The sequence below is a fragment of the Emys orbicularis genome, chromosome 8 (genome assembly GCF_028017835.1).
Source record: "Emys orbicularis isolate rEmyOrb1 chromosome 8, rEmyOrb1.hap1, whole genome shotgun sequence".
Lineage (NCBI taxonomy): Eukaryota > Metazoa > Chordata > Testudines > Emydidae > Emys > Emys orbicularis.
In genome coordinates this window covers 103,406,587-103,432,894 of record NC_088690.1, presented here as the reverse complement: position 1 = coordinate 103,432,894, position 26,308 = coordinate 103,406,587, and the positions used below count along the sequence as shown (strand labels likewise).

Genomic DNA, 26,308 nt, shown 5'->3' with positions numbered 1-26,308 from the left:
CTTCAGCTGTCCCTCCCCCCACTGCCATGTGCTGCTCCTGCCCTCTGCCTTGGAGCTGCTCTCGGGAGCCTCCTGCTTGCTGTGCGGTGGGGGGGGAGAGGGGGAAATATCCCACCCTCTTCCACCCTCTAACTTCACCACATCAGCCAAGCTTCACAATCATCATTGCTGTGTATAGTATTAAATTGTTTGTTTAAAACTTATATATAGTTTTTTGTCTGGTGAAAAAAATTTCCCTGGAACCTAGCACCCCCGCTATTTACATTAATTCTTATGGGGAAATTGGATTCGCTTAACATCGTTTCGCTTAAAATCTCATTTTTCAGGAACATAACGACAACGTTAAGCGAGGAGTTAGTGTACTCTAAAGTTTGGGTTGTTCAAAACCAGGGTTTGTTTGCAGATCATGATAGTGATAGGAACAAGCCAACAAGTGTGGATTCAGATCTGGACCTCTCTAAAGTTTGGGAATATTTGGATCAAGGGGTTTGGTCTTGGATCATTTTTACCTGCTCTACCATGAAAGCGGTCTAGCTTATTATCATATGGATGATAAAGAAGTCTGTGGATAGTTTTATAAAAGGAGTAATGGCTTTTTAAAATCTTAAGACTTAAAGTTCGGTTCTACCCTGAAAGGTAATTCTGAAACTGGCATCATGGGGTTCATGTTCCTTGCATCTCAATGATTCCAGGTAAAATATGCTGAGTTTACAATTAAAATACTGCCCCCCCCCCACCCCAGTCCCCAACTACCAGTTTACAAACCCTCAGCCTGGGCTGTAAGAAACAAGCTTTTGTTCTTCCCCTTCTCATGCATCAACTGGTAATAAGGATCCTTCAGGACAAATCAGGCCTTCACTTACATCTGTGCTTCCCCATTGCCATTGCCAGTGGTGCATTTGGCAATCTACAGATGAAGATTTCTACAGATAAGACTGGACTTTAATGTATTGATTTTCTGTCTAATCCAAATAGAGAAAATGATCCGTAAAATTCTGCTGTCATTTATATCTCTGTGACCCAACTACAGCAAATGAGGCAGTGGGAATGAAAATCTGAGCAGAATTTGGCCCTGCTGATTTCAGTGACACTACTCAACATTCATAAAATTACTCACATGCCTAGGAATTTGCAGGATCAGAACTTCAGCTAACAGATACAAATCTGAATATAAGTAAAGAGCGGGTTTCTTTGTGTAAAATCACAACAAGCAAATGCTGAGGTCAACTGAAAAGTAAATAATAATATAACAAAAATAATGTGCAGGAGACAGATTTCTAGTGCAGACAACCCAGGATTAGAGACAGTGCTTTGGGTTGCTAATTTTTTAAACTACTTAAAAAACGTGGAGCTGCATTTTGCATGAGGTGAAGATGATATGGACCAGAGTGCAGCAGTTGCACAAGAAATGAACTGCAGGAGACTGGATGTGGTGGTTATTAGTCATACTTTGTATTTGTTTAGCATCTTCCATCCTAGAATATTGAAGCATTTAAAGAATATTAATTGAGATAATGACCCTATATGGTAGGTATGTATCAGTATATACATGTTACAGATGAGGAAACAGATGCACAGAAATGTTAAGACAACTTGTTTAGGTCTTGCAACCAGTCAATGGCAAAATGGGAAGAGAAACGAGGGATGAAATTCTGGCTCCACTGACGTAAATGGGAGTTTGCCATTGACTTTAGTGCCCCCAGGATTTCACTGCAGAAATCTTGACTAATGAATATTTGGCAGTACTACATAATGGAAATTAGTTTGCTCCTAGGTTGGGTTTTCTAAGGGAGTTAAGTGCTCAAATCCTAAATGTGATCCCAAATGCCAGTCTTAACTGTTATGCTCATTTGTCTAATGAAAAGGGGGATATTCATCAAATTCATATCCAGCTCCTAAATTACTGGGAAAGGCTCGATTTTAATCCCATTCAGTTTTAAGGGAAGGACATCAAACCTTTGAAACCAAACAGAGTGAGGCATACATAATGGATCAGTTGCACCACAATACACCAGGGCTAACTGTGGCCCTTTCACAAACTTATCATTAGTTTAGAATTATTAAGCATCTGCCATAGAATTTCTTGAGAGCAATGTTAGAAAGAACTCTGCAGGTATCTGAATATCTTTGTAAGTCATGCAAAATTGCCAGGAAACTTTTCTATCTAAGTTTTGGACTTAACATTTATGTAGCATTCAGATTTTCAAGGCACTTTAGAGATAGAGGCCAGACAGTAACTGGCCTTCATGTTCATAAATGTGCTAGGAGAGGGCACATGGAGCCTTCCGTCTTTTCCAAGCCCCAGCCAAAGGCCAGGCAGAATTGCAGTCTCAGCTCCTGGGGAAATACAAACACTGACATCTCCACATAAACCCGAGGACTCACGTGACCCCATAGGAGATGAGAGGAAGTGGGGTCATGGCTGTACATATCTGTACAGGACAGTGTGCTGGGGAAAGCAGGTTGCATGCTCCTCATGTGCTTTTCTGGGCTCTCCCTGCTGCTGCAGGGAGGACATGGTAGGAGTGAGAATACCTCCCATGGGTTCAGGGAGTTTATGCCCTAATCCTGGACAGTGCACCAGTTCAAAGTGGATAAATACAGAGATGAAAACCACTTGGTACGTACATATTTTCCTTTATTGTTTAAAGGCACAATCTTGCAGTCACTCACCAAAGTGCTCATCAGAGGAATCCCATCATCTTCAATGGGGTCTTTGGCATTCTAGGCACTGTTCCGCTGAGTGAGGGTTTCAGGAGTTAGTGCTAGGTGTTTAAAACGAGTTAGTCAAAGTTAATGGTAGGTTTAGAGAAGCAATAAGTTAACTGAATAGATACATACTTCATAGTGAAAACATAAGGGTTGGTCTAGAACTGCGCCGCTTCCGCTTCCAGCAGCTCCCATTGGCCTGGAGCAGCAAACCGCGGCCAGTGGGAGCCGCGATCGGCCGGACCTGTGGACGCAGCAGGTAAACAAACCTGCCTGGCCTGCCAGGGGCTTTCCCTACACAAGCGGCGTCCCAAGTTTGGGAAACACTGGTCTAGAGAAACAGGACTTGCACCTCAGCCTTGTAGTATCTTTGGACATTACACATTTTTTCCTATAAACAACTTGAAAATCTATCTAGGCAGCTTCCTTTCTAATTCTAATTAGCTGATTAAACATCCCATTTTTAATCTGAATAACATATTTTATATATTGAATTCTGCCAGCATTTGTTGGAAGGTTTATAGCTAAGGGGGATTTTAGGAGAAGTGACAGGAATGTTTGCATCAAAGAACTACTAACGTCACAAGTTTGGGATTTTACTTTTGGCGTAAATTTTTCAAAGAGATTTAACATTTCATCAATGAGTGTTTGGATTCTTTTTGGCTTCAGTCATTGACTATTTAGAGCTAAGGTGCCATTAGCAAAGCAGAATAATCCAGTCTGAGTGGATAATCCCTTCGCACATAGTAGTAGATATGTCATAAGGGAAGTAGCATTTCTTTGAGGTTCTGTTTTTCTGTATGAGAGATTCCATTAGTCTGTAGTTGATTTCTGTTTTTACCTGAATCATCATAAAATTACTCCATTCCCATTGACATATTCATGGCTTTTATGTTTATCATATAAAACAGAAGGCTTTTTAACTTATATATGTATTATATGAATATTGGTTTACGTGCTTCTGAATTTTCTAGACATGGTGAATCCTCTCATCTTGACACTTCTCATTTATTACATATAATGTGGGCCAGGGTAATGATGATTTCCTTTGGCAAAGACCATCTTTTTGTTCTGTATTTGTACAGTACCTAGCACAGTAGGACCCTAGTCCATCACTGTAGTTCCTAGGCACTACCACAATTCAACTAATAAATAATAATGCATCAGTAACAACTGGAACTCTGGGTCCAGATATCCCCTTTGTCCCAGATAATTGGTACTAAATAAAAACTAAGGTGTCTATCTATTTAAAATCTCCTCAAACTGCAAGAACAATGCAGCTTATTATGCAGTTACAGACACATGACTTTATTATATACTATCCGTGACAATACAGAGAATTTTTAACTAGTCTATTGGGAAAACCGTTGTCCCTTATTGTGAGAACTGTGGAATACTTGCCCACCTACAATACATGCATGATGAGCAAGGGTAAATGGCTGTCATCCATCAAATTATATAGCAATTTGAGAAAGCTACTATCCAGGATAGTATATCATCATAACAGCTTCTGACAGTACTGACTAATTCTGTGAGGAAAATGATCCCTTTGGTCCAATTCAGTTCCCGTTGAAGTCAATGGGAGACTATTTATTTCAATGGGAATTGGAGGAGACCCTTAGTCTGAGCTCCCCTGGCAGGTAACAATAGCACGGAGGGCTAGGGGGCCCTCAGCTCTGCAGTCCACTTCATTCTGTAGAACTCAAGACTGTGGCTTTGGGGGCCTTGATGCCTGTATTTGGTCTGACGTTCTCACTGTAGGCGGGTGTCTGGGATTATATGTATTATCAGGTGGTGCCCCCTGGATAGACATGATTTATTTTAAATCCTGTAACCATCCTGAGCTATGGCAATGACGGATGTGGAATAGGGATCAAAGGATGCCTCCTAGCAGGCGCTGGTGTGATGAGGAGCAGGAAGACGGTTGCTGCAGCCGTTTCTAAACTATGTAGCTGTTCAAAGGCGTAGGGCCAGTTAGCTTTGCAGTTAGTATAAATAAGTGTGGCTCCATTGGCTTCAATGGAGAAATGCTGATTTACACAGCTCTGAGGAGAACCACAATGGCTGGTGCCATTAAATAGGTCTAGCTACCGTTTACACCCAGTCCAGCTCTGCATGTGTGCCAGGAGCTTGAGTCATAGTCTTATCTTTCCCGATCCACACCGCCCCCTCTCCCCCCGGTCCCCCTTCCCACCCCTCCACACACACTTAGTGCCCCTTACAATGTTAATGACATCTCACTCCCCTGCACAGCTCCACTCTTGTAGCCAAATTGTTGTTTCCCTTTGCACATTTGTTTTATGGGAAGGTCGGGTTTTTTTATACCCCTTCTGTCTAGTACACCAGCACAGCAGCAGCCATAACTTGTTCCTAATAGTCTGCAGTGCTTAACTGGGCAAATTGGAGTTGATGAGAGTTCTGCTTGATAAAGCTCTGCAGAACGTGGCCGTCTAGAATTAAATGTAATACATCACAATTCCTCATTTGCTACAACTTCACTATCATAAAAACACATTTCCTTTGGTCTGTTTTGAACTCTGTTATTTTCTGTGCCCAGGATACTAGCGAAGCCTTTAGTGTCATCTTTTAATTTAATGTCAGTGTTGATCCCCAGAAAGGAAAGTGAAATTCATCTGTAATGTAAGCGTTTGATGAGAATCTAAGATCAATTTATGACATTTTGATCAACATAGAGGGAAAGTTAGCATTAGCCAAGGGTCACTGAGAATGTCATTAATATCTGATGGAGCAAACATAATGAAAATTTGTAGCGTACTATCAGAAAATGAGCGCTTGAATTAATTCTAATCAGCTATCTTCCCTCTCTGATTTTATTCTTCCCTCCTTTTAATATTAGTCAGAAAAAGATGAATGTCATGAGGGCTTTATGGCACATTGCCAATCTAAATTGTGTAAGAGAAAATAAATCATTCCAATAAATCCAGTTTTTATGGCAATTTCTTCTCATTTTCCACATTTTTTCATTTTTCATTGTAGCTGTTTCCAGAAACAGTGAAACAATAAATAGATTAAAATGTCTGCTCGTTTCTTTGGGATGGTAACTAGCATGCAGACCCGCCAACAGCAATTCCGGGCCCCAGGGCAGAACAGTCAGTGGGCCCCCACGCACACACAAGCCACATCCACGGGGACGCGGTCCGCCTGACACTTGGGTGTTGCTGTGCCAGCACTGGCTGGTGCCCAGCGAGTTGCCAGCTGCGCTGCTGCGCGCACTCTTCCGGCATGGCCAGGGCTTCCACATGCCTGCCCGGTAGGGTTGCCAACTGTCTAATTGCGCAAACCCAAAGACCCTTGCCCTGCCCCTGCCCTGCCCCTTCCCTGAGGCCACACCCCTGTCCTGCCCCTTCTCTGAAGCTCCACCCCCACTCACTCCACTCCCCACCCCCCTTGCTTGCTCTCACCCTCACGCACTTTCACCAGGCTGGGGCAGGGGGTTGGGTTTGGGGTGCGGGAGGGAATGCGGGGTGCAGTCAGTCAGGGGGTCAGCGCTTACCTTGGGTGGTTCCCAAGGGGTTGCGTTCTTGAAAAGGGCAATGGATACTGAAACGATGTATACCGGGGAATTTTCCCCCATAAGAAATAATGGAACACAGGAGGTATGCATTCACAACTTCACCACACTCGCCTATAACACACATCTGCCAACTTTCACGTGGTAAATAAGTACCCTGACTTTCACAATAAGCCAAAAATCAAGCTAATCCCATTTCAAAAGAAGGCCAAAACAAGCCAATCCCTAAGAACCCCAACACTTTATTTGACTAGATCCCCTCCCGCCCTGCACTCTGGGACTGTGGTGGGCCTGCTGTGCACCCCTGACTCTCTCTCTCCCCCCCCCTGCCCCTGCTTGCCAGGAGCTGAGCAAAAAACAAAGCAACAAGCTACAAGCCAAACAAGCAACAAGCCACCAACCAAAAACTAGCCAACAAGCAACTCACAAGCCAATTAAGCCAAAAACAAGCCCAATTTCTGCATTTTTTTCATGAGTCTGGCATGTCCGCTATGACAATGCTCTTTTCTCCTAAACAGTGTATCTTTCTACAATGACAGATTATACAGTACACATTTTACACATAAAACATTGAATAAAATAATGTAGAACCCTACTAACACCATTCAAACACACAGAACATTTTAATACAGTAAATACAGAACAGTATAAAACAGTGTCAGTTACACTAAACTTAGGTAGGGTGGCGGCTGGGTTTTCTTCGGCTGCCTTTTCCATGGCTGGCTTTTTGGTTGCAGAAGTCTTAAAAGAAGATTTTTTTGACGTCTGCTCTCCTGCATGAATCTTTGAACGATAGATCTCCCTGTAGCAAGCAACTGCATCATTGAGAGCCCTGGAGACTTTGGCAGACCGTTCATGGAAAGGATCCCCCCCGTATGATTTCCGTCATCTCATTCAGCAATCCAAAGAAACTGGAGAGATTCTTTGTCATCAAACTCCTGGCATCCTGCCCTACATCATCGTCATCCTCATCCTTGCTTTCTTCGGATATCCGTTGTTGGTCCAGCTCAATCAGTTCCTCATTTGTCAGTTGCTCAGTGTCAGACTCCAACAACTCCTGTACATCATTCTCCTCTACCTCCTCGAAGCAGACATCCTTCACTACCGTGACAATTTCTTGCTCGAGAACAGGAACAGCATCAAATCCCACGAAGCTGTGGTCAGCATCTGGCCATTCACAGCACCAAACACCATTCATACATTGCGAAGTGACTGCTTCCCACGACGCGTCAATGTTTTCCACGCCATTCAAGGTGTTTAGGACTTCCAAAACGCATTTACACTGGGCTGTCCTTCACCTGCCGTCTCCTAAATCAGCATGGAGAACTTTCTCCATAGGTAATAAGCCTTGAGCATGGCCGGCGGACTCAAGTACAGTACTGTACTGGACAATAGGGGAACATGTTCAAATTCACATCGGTCCTGATCCGGGCAAACGACAGATATTTGGATCACCAACGTAAATCGGAATACGTTCCCCTATTGATGAGCGTCAACAGATAAGGGGGAGATGTATACTGGGGACCCTCTGTAATTCATAGTCAGATGGCCATAGTCACCAATTAAGCTCAAATTTGAAATGCTCACAATGAACAACTGACCAATTATTTATAGACCAAGAATTTTTTGTTGTAGTTATTTTTGCAAATTTAGATGAATATATGGATTAAAGAAAATTGTAAACTCCCCCAGGGAAAATTTGTGTACAGAAAAAGGCAAAATTTGTTTTGTCAAATAAATTATTCACTATGAACTGTTTGCTCAGCTCAACTCAGCAGTATTCGTAAATCCAAAGATAGGCGCAAAAGCTTGTCTTTTAACTGAAAAGCATATATTAAAGTGCTGTTATTTGCCGAACAGAAATCACCGTTTCACAGTAATCCTAATTAGCAGGTTATTGTATTTCAATCTGTACTAGCAATAAAGAAACAATTAAAAACACATTTTAACCAAGTGTAACTTTCCATTATATAAACAGATATTAGTGTGATTTCCCCCCCCCATGTGTTAGTTATGACAAAGATACTTAATATGAAAGCACTAGTTAGACTTTCTGTCCTTTTCATTTTTTGTGTGTCATTTTACTATAAATCCATTCAAATCCAGACTTTTTTCTTTATTCCCAATTTTGGAAAGACTGGAGAAATATTCAATATTTTTAATCTTCTCTGAGGCTAGGTCTACACTACCCGCCTGAATCGGCGGGTAGAAATTGATCTCTCGGGGATCGAATTATCGCGTCTCGTCGGGACGCCACAATCGATCCCCGAATCGACGCTCTTACTCCACCAGCGGAGGTGGGAGTAAGCGCCGTTGACTGGGAGCCGCGGAGGTCGATTTTGCTGCCGTCCTCTCAGCAGGGTAAGTCGGCTCCGATACGTCGAATTCAGCTACGCTATTCGCGTAGCTGAATTTGCGTATCTTAAATCGACCCCCCCCTGTAGTGAAGACCTGCCCTTATTCATACCATTCAAAACCCACAAATGGACAACTCCTTCCTCACTAACAGAATTAACTACAATAATAACATATTTCCTTTTATCTTTTCTTTTAATTATCCTTATCTTTAATCATAATGAAACATAATTAAAAAGTAGTCACATTATACATTTTGTAAATTGAATCACTCTGTGGGAAGATGGGAACCAACGACTCTTAATCTTCTATAATAAAATGAGTCCATGAGACCCAATGGTGCTGTAATTCTTCCATTAGGAAACTGGCCTTTGGATTGTCAGCTACTAGCATGTTCTTTTCTGTGGTGCAGAAAGAATGAAGAAGAATCTCAACTTTGGGATAAGAAATACGTACTGTGTGTACATGAGCAGTCTTGTGTATTTTGTATCTCATTTACTGTTTTGCAGATCCGTGAGTAATGCTCTTCCATTTATTTTAAAGATAATCTCAGATAAAGAGTTTACACTTGCTAATTACAAGGACCAGCCTAACATTTTGTATTATGCTGAAGCAATAGAATGATGCAAATGGGGGGAAAAAACCTTCTCGTTGGGTCTATGGGTAGTCAGTGTAAATGAAGCAAGTTAACATTAGTGCTGAATAACAAATTCTACTTAAACTTTTTCTACAAAAGTTTACAAAACTTTTTTATCATCTAGGTCACAGTCCATAGCAATGTTTCATAGCTCCTCTTTACTCAAGCATCAATCCCATCTCAGTTCACGTTTGAAGCGCAAATTGAATATCAAATTGATATTCCCAAATGTATGATTTCTCCCCCCTGCCCCTGCAAGGAGATGTTAATGCTGGTTTAACATTTAAACTAATATGTAGTTAATTTTGTTTTGTACAAAAAAAATTGCCCTATACATTAGCCTTTGACAAAGGTTTGATTAAATATAAGTTTTACTTCACCTCATTGTTTGCTACATGGAAAATGAAATCTGAACAGTGGCTCTGAAACTGCTAATGGCCCTTTTTCTTTAATAAAAACTGGTTTGCTGATATATTCATTATGGCCCCAGTTTAGCAGACCACTTAAGCACATGCAAAAGTCCATCCCTATTCATCAAAGCATTTAAGCGTGTGCTTAAGATGTTTGCTGAATAGGGATGGACGTAAGCCTGTGAATGGAGTTAAGTGATTGTTGAATAGGGGCCTGTATGCCCTAATTCTAGAGTGGTTACTTCATATCCTCGTGGCTTTAATGTAGAATCTGCATAAAAAATGAGTGTCCTCAGGATTTGTCCCTTCTTCTTCTTATTATTAATGGTGATGGTGGTAATGATTATAAAGAGGAAGGGATGCAGAGTCCATAGAGCTGTGCTAAAGTTGCAGTCCTCCCGGGAGTTAAGGTTCAAATTCCACCCCTGACATTAGCTCTCCTTTGGCACTGGCCACTGTCTGAGACAGGATACTAGATTAATGGGCCATTGGTCTGATCAGGTATAGCAAAGCCTGTCCCTACAAGAGAAACAGAAGATGAGAGCTGAACAAATGTTGCCAGTGAGCACATATTTAGAGAGACTAATTTGCAATTTGCTGAACAATTATACTATGAGCTATGGCTGATTACAAAAACCAAAACATGCTTGGCTCTGCTGGGCTGCAGAACGTACTATAACCCACTGTCTATCTCCATACTGCAGTCTATGTTTGAGGCACAGCAGTTTGCTTTCTGAAATCTCATGCTCTTTGGAAATGCTACAGTTACCTTTATTTTTTAATTTTTCTTTTTTGTTTACAGTTTGTTGCTCATCCCAACTGTCAGCAGCAACTGCTCACCATGTGGTATGAAAATCTCTCAGGCTTACGTCAGCAGTCTATAGCTGTGAAATTCTTGGCTGTCTTTGGAGTCTCGGTAGGCCTTCCTTTCCTCGCCATAGCATACTGGATCGCTCCCTGCAGCAAGGTACAGACTGGTTAAGGTGCATGTTGTTTATGGTTATTTATATTCAATGCTTGGAATGATGTCAAAAGTCTTTCTAAACTAAGATCACAAACAATGTTGTCCTCTGAGATTTGCCATGGGTGAGAACAAGCTCATTGCCAATGCAGCAAGTGAGAGTGTTTTGAAATTAATCTTCAAAAGTAATAAGGATGATGGGGGTGGAGGAAATGGAAAATCTGATCAAACAAGCAAGAAGGAAAGAATGGAAATAGGAAAATAATGGTAACGGGTGAAAGAATTTGAATGGGATACAGAAGGAGAAGAAAAAAGAGCAGAGAGGGTGAATAACTTGGGGGAAATGTTTCTTGTCTCTTTGCTCATCCTAACATATGTTCCTATCTCTTTCCATTTTTAACCTGTTTTTCTGTCCTTCCTCCTCTCTGCCAGGGTGCTTTTGTGTGTGTGTGTGTGTTACTATTTCTTTCTCCCGTTTTTCTTTTTAGTTAGTGGTGTCATGGGACACCATAAAAATGAATTAGCATTCCATGACAACCAGAGGTGGATTGTTGAATGTCAACTAGAAGAGTAGATTAAGTCCCTGTACCTAATAGCATAATATGGCCCAGTCTCCAAAACTTGGGAGGGGGAAGATGAGGAAACATTAAAAGTTGTTCTGTATCTATTATAGACATCCAGGGATTGACAGTATTAAATGCTGCTGAAAGTTCTATTAAGAAGAGCTAGAGGGAAAGTACCTGAGTCAGCCATCAGTTGGTCATTAAGTTTGAACAATTGCCTGCAGTACCAGTTCTGTGGTGGCGCTTCTATCCTGAGAGAAAATGCTCAGACAAGGGGAAATAAATGTGCATATGGTTGAGCAATAAATAGCTGTTTCACTACTGTTACTGAACAACAGTTGGCCGCATCATCCACTGTATCTCCAGGAGAGGGCTTGTCAAACCTACTTAAAAATTAATAGAAGTGATAGCTAGTTGATTCAGTCATCAAAACATTTGGTCCCATTTCCTTTAAATGCCTGTAAGGAATTCTTTCTACGTTTGCCAAGTCCAAAAGGTTACAGATCCATTGATGGGTATTAAGAAAAGACTATAATTTTCAAAAGACCAATCTTCTAGAAAGGGCTTCTAAAACAGATGAGACTATAAGTGATGTTTAATACTCAACATCCTTCAAAATAACCACTGACTAGTTTCTATTTCTCAAGCTAATTGAGAATGTGAACACTTTTTCATCAAATTTCATCACATTTCATCAAAAACACATTTTTATCAATGCTGGCTGTTAATATGACACCAATAATAAGTTCCATTATGAAACAACTTGGGATGCTGACTACAAGAGTTAGTCCTGACCAACAATGAGGGTAGCTTCTAATGCACCAGTTCTTAAAATGTATCTGCCAAATCTTGCAGTCTTTAGTTGGAGCCAAATTTCATGCTACAGGGTAATCAGAGCAACTCTGCTGCTAGTGTATCGAAGAACAGAACTTGCCTCTAAATGAAAACTTCTCTTGCACTCAGCTATACAGATCAGTTGGCACTAAAAGCAATATGGTCCCTGGCTCTTTTATTCATTTACCTCTGAAAGAGGAGCAGATTATTGACTTTATCCCAAACTGTACAGACAATATCCCATTCCAGTATGGTATGTTAACAGGCCAAATACAGGAGTCAGACGAGTCCGCCTTGACATGAGTTTGTGAGCTGCTAATGGTTTGGAGGCTGCCATTGTGTGCTGTGAAATCTAAGCTTTACAAAACAATTTAAATCTCTAGCCCTTATGGTTAAGAAGGAGTGTAAACCAATGCTGGAATATCTACTCTGAGAGGTGTGAACTGACCCATGCATCTAGATGAGATGTTAATTCTTAAACCTAATGATAATTCCTATGGCAAAATTATTAACTATTTCACTGCTAATCAAAGGAAGCAAACGAGAAGAGGGAGGATGGAATTCTGAAGATCTGCCCAATCCGCTGGTAGTGGTACTTAATTTTGGTGCCCTGAGCAGGTAGACGTTGGGTTGTGTGTGGATCTTAAAAGAATACCACTGCTACATTTTCCAGGCTGACCAAAGCTGGTATTTAATTCAAACACTTTTGAATGCTACACTCACTAATTTACAAAGTTCTCTCAGTGTACAAATTGTCATGTGGCTTTCATACATTTGTGCATTCCAAATTAAGAGCCAGACCCGCAGCTGGTCTAGCTCCATCACTGCTCCAGCAATGGAACTATTTTAATTTATACCAGCTGAGTATCTAACCCCAACTTTTTCTTCCAGTTACCTTTTTTCACACCTACCCCTTTTAAAAACATTCTTAATATTAAAAAAAGTCTACGTGCTTTTCCTTCAGCCGTGTGTTTCTTTACATTGTTCCCCTCCTCTTTGATTCAATTATTTCCTATTTTAGAATCTTTCCTTTCCCTTCTATTTATTTGATATTGTCTATTTTGTATTTGTTTTCTCTCTTTGATATGTCTCCTAGCTTTATTCCTTTTCAAAATATATATAATGGATGTTCAGTCCTGAAACAAGCCGTTCTTTTGAAATGACTCTTTGTGATTTGTATTCTGTGATTGTTGCTGTCCTCTTTGCCAGTAACAATCAAACACAAGCCCAGATTCCAGGAAGCATTCCTGTTTGATGAAAAGCAATGTTTGAAATTAATAAGGTAATGGGGCCAGTAGTACAAACAAGTAGGTCATACACCCAGAATTTAACTAGATTGTGCCTTATATATAATTGTCATAAGGCACTGAGTTATTTGAAAGAATTAATGTTTCATCAGTTTTCTACAAAAGATTCCACTCAACACTTTCAGCTCCTGCAACACTCAGATAAAAATAAGATTTCTTTGAAGATATGAAAAACTGCACTTCAAGAAGAAAACCCACTAAGCTTCCTTCAGTAATGCAATGGATAACTGTTTTAAGGGTACATTGGCAGAAGGGAGCACCTAATAATTCAAAGGCAGTTTATAGTCCATTGGAGCTCTCTTCCCCCTTTTAATTCAGAATAGAACTGGGAACATATACATTAAAAATGAGTTTTCTTAAGAAGTTCCAGGCAATGATCAATATGTCCATAGTTGCCTGCAGGCTTTTCTTATTTGTAATTGCCTTGGCCTGACTGGTGTTTATATGGAAAATTATATTCTATGCCAGGTATAGTTCCAGTCTTATCCTATGGCCCCCTCTACACTAACAGCAATATTCAAAAATTTCCCACTGCTACTAACCACCAGCAATGGTGTTAAAAACTTTGGAAGTCCTAGTGTAAACAGTCTGCCAGTCTTTGTGTGCAACTATCTAACAAGACTGGGCTTAAAATGGCATTGGCAGCGGGTGCACTGTCTACACTTGGGCTCATAATGGTGGCACTGAACCAATATTAGAAGTGATGGGAAATTTTTGAAACATTTCCTATGTATAGAAGGGTCTGTCTCTCCAGGAGTACTGCCAGCTTGTCATATTGGGGGGAGGGATAGCTCAGTGGTTTGCACATTGGCCTGCTAAACCCAGGGTTGTGAGTTCAATCCTTGAGGGGGCCACTTAAGAATCTGGGACAAAAATCAGTACTTGGTCCTGCTAGTGAAGGCAGGGGGTTGGACTCAATGACCTTTCAAGGTCCCTTCCAGTTCTATGAGATAGGTATACCTCAATATCTTGTTATTATATTATTGAACTGTTCACCCCCAATTTTAGCCACTTATTCACCTGCATACTTGCCTATGCATCTGCTCACACAAATCTTGATTCCAGGAAGCATCCCTATTTAGGACAGTAGCTAAGCACAAGCTTAACTTTTAGTATGTGTTTACAGGCTATCTTGAAAGAAAGAGAGCACTTAAGCATGTGAGTAAGTCTTTCCTGAATTGGGGCCGTGGTTATGTGATTCATTCACACAGTCTTTCACTCACCAGACTCCCATTTTTCAGAGATTTTTTCCTAAAAAGTTCTTTGTAGTGATGCATGTCAGCCCTGAAGGAGGCATCCACAAAGTCTCTTGAGAACCACACTTCTATGCTCCAAACGGTAGCGCATCACATCTCTATTCATCTTACTTTCTATCCCATTTTTTCTCTGTAAAATCAGACGGAAGAGAAGTAGCAGAACAACAAGAAAGATCAAGAATGAAACAATAAATCCTCCTAAATTGCATTCCATATATGCTTCCTTCCCCCATGCTATTGCAAACTGACTCAGGTTCCCTCCAGCGTTCATTGTTGTGAAGTGAAGGAGTCGATGAAAAATGAATTGTAAGTGGGGGGACAATGATACTTCTCTTGTTTGAAACCTCAAAACAAATCTTTTCTGTCTTGTTTTGAGGTTTGGAGCAAGGTTTCTGTGTGTTCTTCCTCACCTAATCTTAAAATTGACTGAGTTTAACATTTAAGCACTGAATGCATTTCTTCAGATCTGAAATCAGACAAGAAAGATCAAGACCTGGAGAGCTACAGATTCTAGGCCAGGTGTTCTCAAACTGGGGGTCGGGACCCCTCGGGGGTCACGAGGTCATTACATGGGGGGTCGCGAGCTGTCAACCTCTATCCCAAACCCCGCTTGCCACCAGCATTTATAATGGTGTTAAATATATTTAAAAGTGTGTTTAATTTATTGGGAGGGTCGCACTCAGCGGCTTGCGATGTGAAAGGAGTCGCCAGTAAAAAAAGTTTGCGACCCATTGATCTAGGCCCAAATGTTGCAAACCGGTAAATAGACTTATGACACTGATCAGCTTCATCGACAGCTCTCTGAACAGAAATGAATGCTGAAATACAGATGGAAACCAACTCAAACAATTTATTGCATCAAACTGCATTTATTCATAAATGGATCAGAGACCATGGGGGTTTCTTCAGAGGAAGTACCAATGCATATTCCAACATATAGTGCAAACCCTTACTCACATGACTGAGGCCCACTGAAGACAATGGGACTTTGTGTGAATCAGGGTGGGTCACATGAGTAAGAGTTTGCACAATTGGTTCCATAGGCTGTACCTATTCTAGGATATTTTTGCCCAACTCTTCTGCCATTTCTACCAGCAATTCAGCTCTCTCAGTGGTAGCAATATGGTGGGAGTGGTAGTATAGAAAGGACTTCATACAGCCACCAGCTATTTAAGAATCATATGAGTACTAAACCTTCATAAAGCATGCGTACACAACACAGTCTTTAAAACAGCAGTGGCTGATGCTTTCTTATACTAACACACCCACTGGTCCTGGCAATGGGGAGCTGAATCAGTGGTAGCAATGGTCGGACACTTTTGCAAAATCTCCCAACTTAGACAAAGCTATCATTTGCTGTGGCAACTCAGAACTCAATTTGATAAAGCACTAAGCCAGTGTTTAAGCATTTCTAATTGACCTCAGTGGGATGTAAGCAGGTACTTAAATGCTCGGCTGCTGTAGGGCTGAGATAAGGATCACATTTTTCTATTCACACATTTGGAAAACTCTTTCAGGAATTTTATCTGACCTAAATTTTTCAACAGGTTAACCAGCTTTGGCAATCTTTTAAAAGATATATTTGCAGTTTTAGAAATTCAGACACTAGAAAGACATAAGAAACTGAACAGAACTAATTTTTGTTAAAGCTAAAGAATCTTGGCATAGTCGTTTTCTGGGTTTTAAAATATTTACTGTTTCTTATTGACTGGATAGTCAAACTCTACATAAACAGTCAAAGAACTAGAGTAAAGCAGTATATAGATTTAACCACTGAAACCCAGTTTCAAAGACAAGGCTGTTTCTTGAGGAATTGATTGCTTAGGAAGAGGGGAGGAAAGCGAGGGGAATTTAGTGTCTAAACCCTTCCCACATCTCTTCTCTGTTAAAGGATCAAAACATTAGATACAAAGGAAGGTTGTGAAAATAATCCTTCATCTCCAACATACAGGGAGAAAGCATTTGTGGAATGGGTGTCTCTTCATGAGGGCATTGGTCCAAGAGCAAATAATCACACGGCGAGCACTGACATATTCTTTCGGGGGTAATATATTCTTAATTCAGGGGAAATTCTTAAAGAGATAAGGGTTATCTAATTAGACAACTAGGTAACGGCATTTCTCAATAAGGATGAGAGAAACTTTAGTTACTCTGAAAAGAACTTGATTCAGATCAGTGCTTACATCACTTCTGCATTTATTGTATTAAAATAGGTCATTGTGGTGTATTGAGAAACTCAGTAACTGCTGTAATAATTACAGTAGACAATTAGCATGCTGATGCATATTAAAAGCGTTATCAAAGAACTTTTTATAGAAAATATTGTGTCAGACAAGTTAATGAGAGATCTACTAGATAATCAGCTATCACAGAGATTTATTATACTAGCACAGGGCCTGATTTATACCAGTTTAGACTGTGATGAGGGAGAGGAGAATTAGGTCCAGACTAGTCTGATACACTATGTTTTCATATCTCTATATCTATATAAAAATACACACAGACGTATATAAAATATATATTTTTGTTCCTTTCTGCCTTAGAGTGAACAGGACAATTTAGATATCATGCAAACATCTGTGGGTAGTAAGAGAGAAATGTAACATTCTAAGACCTACAGTTAGCCTAAATGAACAGTTAGCCTAATTCATAATGCACTGCACATGATCTGGAAGCAGCAAAGAACAAACTTTCTATAGACTTGAATACATGAAGAGTAGCTCAGTTCTGGAGTTTTCAGCAAACTTCCAAAGAATAAATACTCTCATCTGTTATAGAGAAAAACACTCAAAAACATGGGAACTAGCCCAGGAAAATAATAATAATAATCATAAAACCTTTGTCTTGTACACATTTTGTTTTCAGCTGGGACGGATCCTCCGAAGCCCTTTCATGAAGTTTGTGGCACATGCAGTTTCTTTTACAATCTTCCTTGGACTGTTAGTAGTGAATGCCTCAGACCGGTTTGAAGGAGTGAAAAATCTTCCCAACGAGACCATCACGGATCATCCCAAACAAATATTTAGAGTAAAAACTACTCAGTTCTCATGGACAGAATTGCTAATCATGAAGTGGGTTTTAGGTAAGTAAAAATTGTATCATCTTTTAATCCTCCAGTGAAGCAGGATATCATGATAGGAAATAACTGAAGAATTGTCGGTGGTGATCTGCCAAAGAAAAACATTCAGAGAGAAATGTGGATCCCAATGAAGTGAGTGGCACAATAGCATTGACTTCAATGGGGTCAGGGGACAGCTCTGTCTTGTTTCAGAGTAGCAGCCGTGTTAGTCTGTATCCGCAAAAAGAACAGGAGTACTTGTGGCACCTTAGAGACTAACAAATTTATTAGAGCATAAGCTTTCGTGGGCTACAACCCACTTCTTCGGATGCTGAATGCACTCTGGCAGATGCATACTTTATTCTAGTGATGTTGAATGCCTCAGGCAAAGCCTGCTCTGTTGGTTTAACTCGGACATCTCTTTCAACCCATAGGGAAAAAGAGAATTTTTATCGAAAATGCTCGTTCGCTACAGGTTTCTCTATTGGTTTTTAGAGTAATTTCTATAGAACCTTGTTAGTTTAAATTCTGCTAAATTACACACAACTTTTTCAAGAGAGGAATGGTAACGTAGCAAATGAACGAGAGCCTGGCAATCAAATGATTTAAAAGAAAAACAAATGGTGAGTGAAGCACTGGAATAGGTTCTATCTGAAATGATTAATGGAGCAAGGCAGATCCATTTGGATGAATATTGCCAAGCATTAAGTTAAGCACGTATTGTCCACGGGGAGTGTTTCTGTTTTGTTTGTTTTGTTTTCCTCCTTCCTCTGAAGCATCAGAGGTGGCCAGGGCTGAAGATGGGACATTGGACAGGATGAGCCAGTGCTCTGAAGTGACACTGAATGTTCCCTCTCTTTCATGTGCTTAGCTGTCTGGTTCTTGCTCATAATGCTCAGGGTCTAACTGATCACCATATGTGGGTTGGGAAGGAATTTTTCCCTAGGCCAGATTGGTAATGATCTGCTTTGTTGGGGGGAAGGAGAGGTTGTCTTCCTTTGTAGCATTGGATGCAGGTCACTTGTTGGGATTATCTGGGTATATCTCACCTTATCAATTCCCTGCCATTGCAGGGGCCTCAGGCATTGGTGCACCTCAGTCTCTCCTATTCCCTGCCTGTGGTCTGGTCTCCTGTGGGAACCTCCCCACTCATGGGGTTCCAGAGTGCAGGCTCCAGCCCAAGCCCGAACATCTACAGTACAATTTTACAGCCAGCCCCACAGCCCAAGCCCCACGAGCCCGAGTCAGTTGACACAGGCCAGCCACGAGTGTTTTATTGGATATTGGGTTTAGTGTGTAGCTGCTCGGCGGTGTTGGTGGCCTGTGATGCAGAAGCAGTCAGACTAAATGATCTGATAGTCTCTTCTGGCCTGAAACTCTATGACTTTAAATAGAGCCATAAATTAAACTACTGATGAGTTTCAAATATGTTTGTAGTGGTGTTCGAAGTCCTGCAGATGGAGAAGATATTGATCTACCCGCTTACTGCTTACTTACCACTTGCAAGCCCCATTACCCTGGACCACCAGTCTCAATAGGCTTACCTTATTGATTCTGACTTCACAGTAGCTATTTTCCTCAACATATTGGTCTGATGTGAGAGAAGAATCAAGGCTAAATAGCTCCCTAGTTCCATGCAAGTGGTTGGAATTACACCAGTGTAAGAGCAGAATCAGATCCCTTATATCTCTTGGCTTTCTGGCCTGGTCACAAATTCATTATTCTCTGGCTTTGCAGTAGGCAGAATTACCTACAGGATATTGGATAGAGAAAAAGAATAGCTGGCATACTGGACAGAATAATGTATGAATGATTTATTTTTAAAGCGATATTAAAAGAGTTTGGAGGAGATGATTAGGTTTTGGCCAGGGCATTCTTTTTATAGGTTGCAGGTATCTGACTTCTTGCGGTAGGAAAAAGAAAACATTAACTGAAAGCAAATTATTTCAGTTTTCTGGGAGAAGGAAAGCTGGTTCTTTGTACAGACTTCTGAGGTATAATGAAATTTTCTGATTACATCTCTATTCTCTCAGAATAACTCCCCACATCCCAGCACCAGCATGCGCTGTATTCTCTGGACGGGGAACCTACCATTTCACTTGTATTCCATTCACATTATTTCAGTGAAAACAAGAGGCTATAACCAAATTACCCTTATCCTGCACCTCGTAATGTGATTGTCCTTAAAAGAGTGCAGTTGGTTGGAAACTAGGTGGGTTCAGAAGCAGATGTGGGACTCTAATTGTTATTACGAGTTTTCTGGTGTTGGCAGTTAGAGAGCTTTACTGGGTTACTTGCCTTTAGCACCATGCACTTTCTGACTGCTCTGGTTCTGGTCACAGCAGGCAGGTTTTTCATTTAACCATATCGTCAGATTCTGTAACATTCCATACCCATCTATCATACTCATATTCACATATCCCATTTGTTGTTGGGCTTGTTTTTTTGGAAACATTGGAAAGAACCTGTGACGGTGACCATCTTTTCTAGCAGCTCCTCTCTATAGATCCAACAAGCCACCTCCAGCGTAGTGAGAGTATGTAGCAAAGCAGATCATGGTGAGTAAGGGAATACATTTCATTACACTGAAAGGTGAAATCCCAACACTTCACCACAGACTTGAGCCAAAGTCCACTGGAGAAAATAGAAAAGCTCTCAGGAGGTTTTGTCTTCAGTGGATTTGGGATCAGTCAGGTTCACACAACTTTTATTAATGTAATTTGCTATGCTACATATTTATTTCTCTCCTACGTTGCACTGAACTCATTGCCTTAGCCCATTTTCATGGCAAGGAGCCATTTTTTTTTCTTAAAAAGTTAAAATAATAGTTCACATGCATTAAGGCCCACAAGTTCTAGTTACAGCAGTTACCCTTATAACTTGTTTGGTTTTGGTTAGCTCAATATTTGCAGCTAAAATGACCACAGGTGATAACTTGGATACTATAAATGCTGAGGTGGAATGATTTAGATAGCTCAGCCATTTTCTTAAGTGATTAGCTCACATTCCAGGGGGACTACCACAGTATCCTTAGGGCTGGTTGCGCATTTTCTGTCACAATTTTTCTTTCTACAAAATTGGCTTTTCAACTAAATGAAAATGTTTGCAGAGTGTTTGATTTCCTAGACATTTTTCAAAAGGCTCAAATCCTGAAATTTCATGGCCAAAACCAACAAGAATTTTTCAATGTTCAGCAGTTTTCAACTGGTTGTTTTTCGGTGTTTCCTGAAAGCTTTTATTTGTTTATTTTTTGGGGTCTGAAAATATTCTAGTTATTGACTGGCAAAAACTGGAATATATTCAAGTGGTCTTTTTTCAATAAGAAGTCGAAATTTTCCACTGGACATGTTTTTTTTTTAAATGTTCCCTGGGGGAAAAACATTTTCTGACTAGCTCTAATAATAATATTAACCAAAATTCAGTTAGAGGGACATGTTTCTATGGCTTCCACTGTTTGTTATATCCAGTGTCTCTGGTTCACTACCCATCAAAATACTGCTACCTACCAGTGCGGTCTGGTTTAGTTATTAAATTGATTAAAACTGTGAGCTGGATTCTCAGATGGTGTAAATTGGCATCCGTCCATCAATGGAGCTAAATCGATTTACACTAGATGAAAATCTAGCTCAATACATGTTCAAAATAACTTATCAGACTTTTGCCTCTTCCATGCAAAGTTCCACTGGTATTTGTGCTTTTAAGCCTCCGGAAAGGAAGTTCCATCCTTGGTGTTAACACTGTTTTCATTAGTGATCTGTCTTTCTCAATCACTGACTCTTAAGTCCTTGGGAGAAATTGCTGTTATAAATGCCAGCCTTATTTTAACTTGATCTAAAGTATCTTCAAGGGTTTCACATATTGAGAGGGAGTGAGCATTGTGGTACTTGTGGTACTTATGGTACTTGTGGTACTTAATTATAGTCAAAAAATAAGTCATCCAGACGGCTGTTAGATGGAAATCTGAGAGTAATGAGAGCTGTACTTCAAGGATAGAGTACCTGGAGAGCTGGTGAACTGCCTTATCTCTTTATGTGAAATTATTATGGATAAAGATCCCACACATAAGCATACACAGAAACACCTCCCAAAAGAGAGACGAGTGCATATAGCTGCTGAGGTATATTAACTCCAACACCTGTGTGCCAGATACACACATCTGGAAATGTAGGGCATTACAGAGTCCTCATTCCGCAGTTACTGTACCCATAGTGAGCTGTGGAGGTATCCACCAGGAATGAAGTTCACCGTACAAGTAAGAGGCATGATTTTCTTTCTCACTACTCTGCTTTTAACTCATATCCTCCATGTTTCTGTTTTTGTTTTCCTTCCTCCTTCATCCTATGACAGTGATGATGAATGCTGATGACACATAACTTGTTTCTACTTCAGCCAGTCATTTTCAGGTAATTAGTTCCTGGTCCCTTGGCCTTAATTCTTTTTGGGAAAATTGGCTGGTTGAGTTATCTGGCTTCCATCCAGTAAAATAATGAGAAGTGTTAAAAGTGGCATTATCCCATGACAACATGACACTGTTAACTATTGCACGGTGGCCAGGACACTCTATGGTCTGCAAAGAAATCTTGCTGGAGATACAAAATCCACAGAAGATTTTGACTTAAGTGTACGTGTGTTGAGAGCAAGATAATCCATAGTAAAATTCAGGTTAGAGTTGGACAAAGATGAGAATTCTGCCTTATGTTCCCAACTATACACAGTGAGGGTGATAATTTACAATAGATCCATCCCATAGTTGCTGTCTAAACATGACCATTTCAAAGGAGGGAGAGAAAATCGTGTTTTAGGCAGGTTAGCAGTTCATCTGTGCAAAATGCTGCCCTCAAACACACACAAAGAGCATGATTCTCCACAGCCCTGCAACTTGTATAGTCATTTGCCCCAGTGCAAACTGGGTGTAGAACATTATCAGATTGGAATCATAGTGTTTGACACCCACGTTGCCCAGTGCATTTCAGCTGTGCTTGTCCTACCAGTGTAAATCTCCCTTTGACATCAATGGGAGCTCCAGACATGTAGAGTAAACACACTCCCAGAGCTGAGAAATACAGTAACTCCTCACTTAACGTTGTAGTTATGTTCCTGAAAAATGCGACTTTAAGTGAAATGATGTTAAGTGAATCCAATTTCCCCATAAGAATTAATATAAATGGGGGGGGGGCTAGGTTCCAGGGAATTTTTTTTTTTTTGGCCAGACAAAAGGCATTATATACATTTTAAACAATTTTAAAGAAACAATGTAATACTACAATCATCCCTGCTGTGTATGAAGCTTGGTTGAGGTGGTGGAGTCAGAGAGTGGAAGAGGATGGATTGTCTGACTGCTCCTCTTGCTGTTCTTGCAAGCACAGGCACTGACTTTGCTGGGGGCAGGGGGCTCAACCCTCGGCCCATCCACTCCACCCCTTCCCCCAACCCCCCACCCTTGACCCGCCTCTTCTTCCCCCTCACCTCCTCCCCGTTTACTTCCTCGCTCCTCCCCCTCCCTCCCTTCCCCCTCCCCTCCCTCCTGAACGCTGCAAGCCAGCTGACTGCCACAGGCAGGAGGCAGGGGAGGGAGGGGGGAGGCGCGCCGAGTCCTCGCTCCTCTCCCCTCGCCTCCTGCCGAGGACAATCAGCTGGTCTGCGGTGTTCAGGAGGCAGGGGAGGGATGGGGAGCCTGCATGCCAAGTCCTCGCTCCTCCCCCCTCCCTCCTGTCTCCTAAACTCCACAAGCCAGCTGATTGCTGCGGGCAGGAGGCAGGGGGAGGAGGGGGAAGGCGCTGATCTGTGGGGTCTGCCAGCGGATGGGAGGCGCTGTGTGTGTGTGTGTGTGGGGGGGGGTGTAGGGAGACTGCCAGCTGTGGAGAAAGCAGGCAGCCAAACAACGTAAGAGTGGAGCATTGCACAACTTTAAACAACTTTAAATGGGCATGTTACCTAATTGATCAGCAACGTAACAACGAAACAACATTAACCGGGACGACTTTAAGTGAGGAGTTATTGTACTGTGATGATCTGAGAGGAGAATTGTGCCCTTTCTGTACATCCTTCCAACAATACTCACAAGTTTGCTTTTAAGGCATGTCCTTTACTGCTCTTGTCCTTCTGCTGCCTGTTTTAGCTAAGATCACTCCTTTTATTGTCTTTAGGTGAGAAAGAAAGTCCCTAAGACTGAGATTTTCAAAGGATGCTGGGGGAGTTAGTTACCCAATTCCCACTGAAATCCAAAAAGTTTTATGTAGAAAAACAGAAACCCTAGAGCAAAAGCAGTTGCACAAGTTAAGCTCAGAACAGATATATTCTGAATACAACTGCTCTCATTAACCACACAATCACTTTTTCACTGGGAGGGCTAGAAATCTGTCCACTATCTTCAGCAGATCATTGGTGATGTATGGTATCAGGACAGTCAATTTAATAATTAGTGTAAAAGTCACTTGCTGTTCCCTATAGTATACAGGGGGTTAGTTCTTCCTTTTCTGTGCTTCCTCTGTTTACTATCTTGTTGCTGTGCCTATAGTCTGGCTCTCCTTTCTTTACTGAACCTGGAATGAATACAGAGGTGAAAGTAAGCCGGTATGGAGGACCGGTAAGAAAAGGTGCAGTCTGACTCCTCCTCCAGCCAGGCTGACAACGCTAGGCTCCGTGCTTTCCCCTTGCCTGGCTCTCAGCAGCGGCTGCAGGGGCTCCCCTCTAGCTTGCAGCAGGGAGACTGGCTGAGAGGGAGAAGCAAGCCTACCCCCTGCATAAGAACAGTTTAAACTCTCAGCTGTTCCCTGTGTGGTTCAGCCCCCGGGGTTAGGAGCCTTTTCTGGCATCCTTGTTAATTTCACTCACAGTTGCTGGGGGTCGGGGATGGGGCGGGGGGGGGGGGGAGGGTGTGTTTGACCATGGCAAGAGCAGTTCTTTTCTGCTCCCCCCCCCCCCCCCCCGGATGAGAGGCTCTCTCCAATACTAATATACACAACAAATACAAGCATTTGGCTGCACAGCTTAAATCCTCCCCACCCCCCCACTCAGCCGGGGCTCTCCCCTCTAGCTGCCTGCATAAGAACATAGGGCGCAATCTCAGATCTCTTTTTGTTTTGTCCTGCCTGCAGAGTGCAGAGGCTGAAATTGACAAAACTTTCTCTAAGTATCTTGTATATTTCATGAAGGCTATTCCAGTTGTCCTTCATTCACCCATGGCCTGCCTTCACCTACTACTAGCCACCCACTGGTGTGCCCCCTGCACTCTTTTATGTGCCTGGAAGGGAGATTAAAAAATCCTTGATATCTGACTTGCTAGGAAATAGGGAGGATCTAGGGAAAGCGGGGCACTGGTGGGCATGGTGTAACGGAGTCCCTTGCCCCCTTGGCTCCCACCATGTGGGGGTATTGCACTCAAAAGCTAACTTTGGAACATCCACATGAATGTCTTCCTGGGAAAACAAAATCTTCTTGTCTTGCTTCACAGATCTAAATCTACTCTGATCCAGGTATGTTCTAAATGTATAGGTGCAATATGGATGGATCTCTCAAAAAAGATAGCTCTTCAGTGTAGGAGTTGGACCAACAGCCCCCTGGGGAAGGACAGACTCCATTAAGCAGCACACATTAAGCAGAAGTTCCTGAGGTGTTAGCCCAGAAACACTTGTCTCCCCCCTCCACCCCTTAAAAGGGCACTGGCACCTTCCCCACAGGACAGTAATACATACAGTATGTATGTGTATGAATGTGTGTGTCACAAACAATGCAGCTGCAGCCTGCCGCCGACTGCCCCGACCCCAGCAACCGGCCCCTACTATTGTATTATAGTGGAGATCCCCTCATCCAGGGGGCAGAAAAGAACTGCCCCTGCCATGGTCACACACACCCTCCCTCCCTCCCCCAACAACTGTGAGTGAAATTAACAAGGATGCCAGAAACGGCTCCTAACCCCGGGGGCTGAACCACGCAGGGAACAGCTGAGTTTAAACTTTAACCTGTTCTTATGCAGGGGGTAGGCTTGCTTCTCCCTCTCAGCCAGTCTCCCTGCTCCCTGCTGCAAGCTAGAGGGGAGTCGCTGCTGAGAGCCAGGCAGGGGGAAAGCACGGCCTAGCATTGGCAACCTGGCTGGAGGAGGAGGGAAGACATGGAGAAAAATGTGACAGTGAGTTTTCACTTTTTCAGGCTTATTCCAATATTAAAGTTTTATTACCGACAGTATTTTTAGTAGTAGTAGCAGCTTTATTTTCTATATCTATGTCATGCAATGGGAGGGATCCTTGAAGTAGGTAGGAGAGGTGGGTTGCTTGCGATTGGACCATATGGGTAAGAAATGTAAATTACTTTCACCCTTGCCCAAACCCCAGGGCTCCCAGCCACCTCTGCAGCTGGTAGCTCCGGGGGTGATTTAAAGGGCCCGGGGCTCCTAGCTTCAGCCGGATCCCCGAGCCCTTTAAATCCTGATTTAAAAGCCCTGGGATTTAAAGGCCCACCTCTTCCAGTAGAGGCCACGCCTCTTCCGGTTGAGGCCCCTCCCCCTCCTCAGGACTCTGGAGTACCGGTAAGTCCTTTAAGTTACTTTCACCCCTGAATGAATATATGTGTCAAAAGTGGTACTTCCGATGTATTTGCCCCTTGGGAGAACATTCATAAAATAAAAGTGGAAGCTATGCATCAGATTCTGTCCTCACATAAACACATGCAACCCCATTAGTTTCATTGA

At 41.9% G+C, this 26,308-nt stretch overlaps 1 protein-coding gene across 4 annotated transcripts in view; it reads left to right on the top strand.

Moving 5' to 3' along the window:
* TRPC7 (transient receptor potential cation channel subfamily C member 7) overlaps window positions 1-26,308 on the top strand; it is a 116,403-nt gene that overhangs the window by 51,635 nt on the left and 38,460 nt on the right. For 2 of the 4 annotated variants that reach the window (XM_065409358.1, XM_065409356.1), the window contains 2 exons: window positions 10,446-10,610; window positions 17,430-17,646. In XM_065409358.1, coding sequence (XP_065265430.1) covers window positions 10,446-10,610; window positions 17,430-17,646 — 382 coding nt within the window. The remainder of the gene's footprint in view (window positions 1-10,445; window positions 10,611-17,429; window positions 17,647-26,308) is intronic. The other 2 variants (XM_065409360.1, XM_065409357.1) reach the window with 1 other exon arrangement.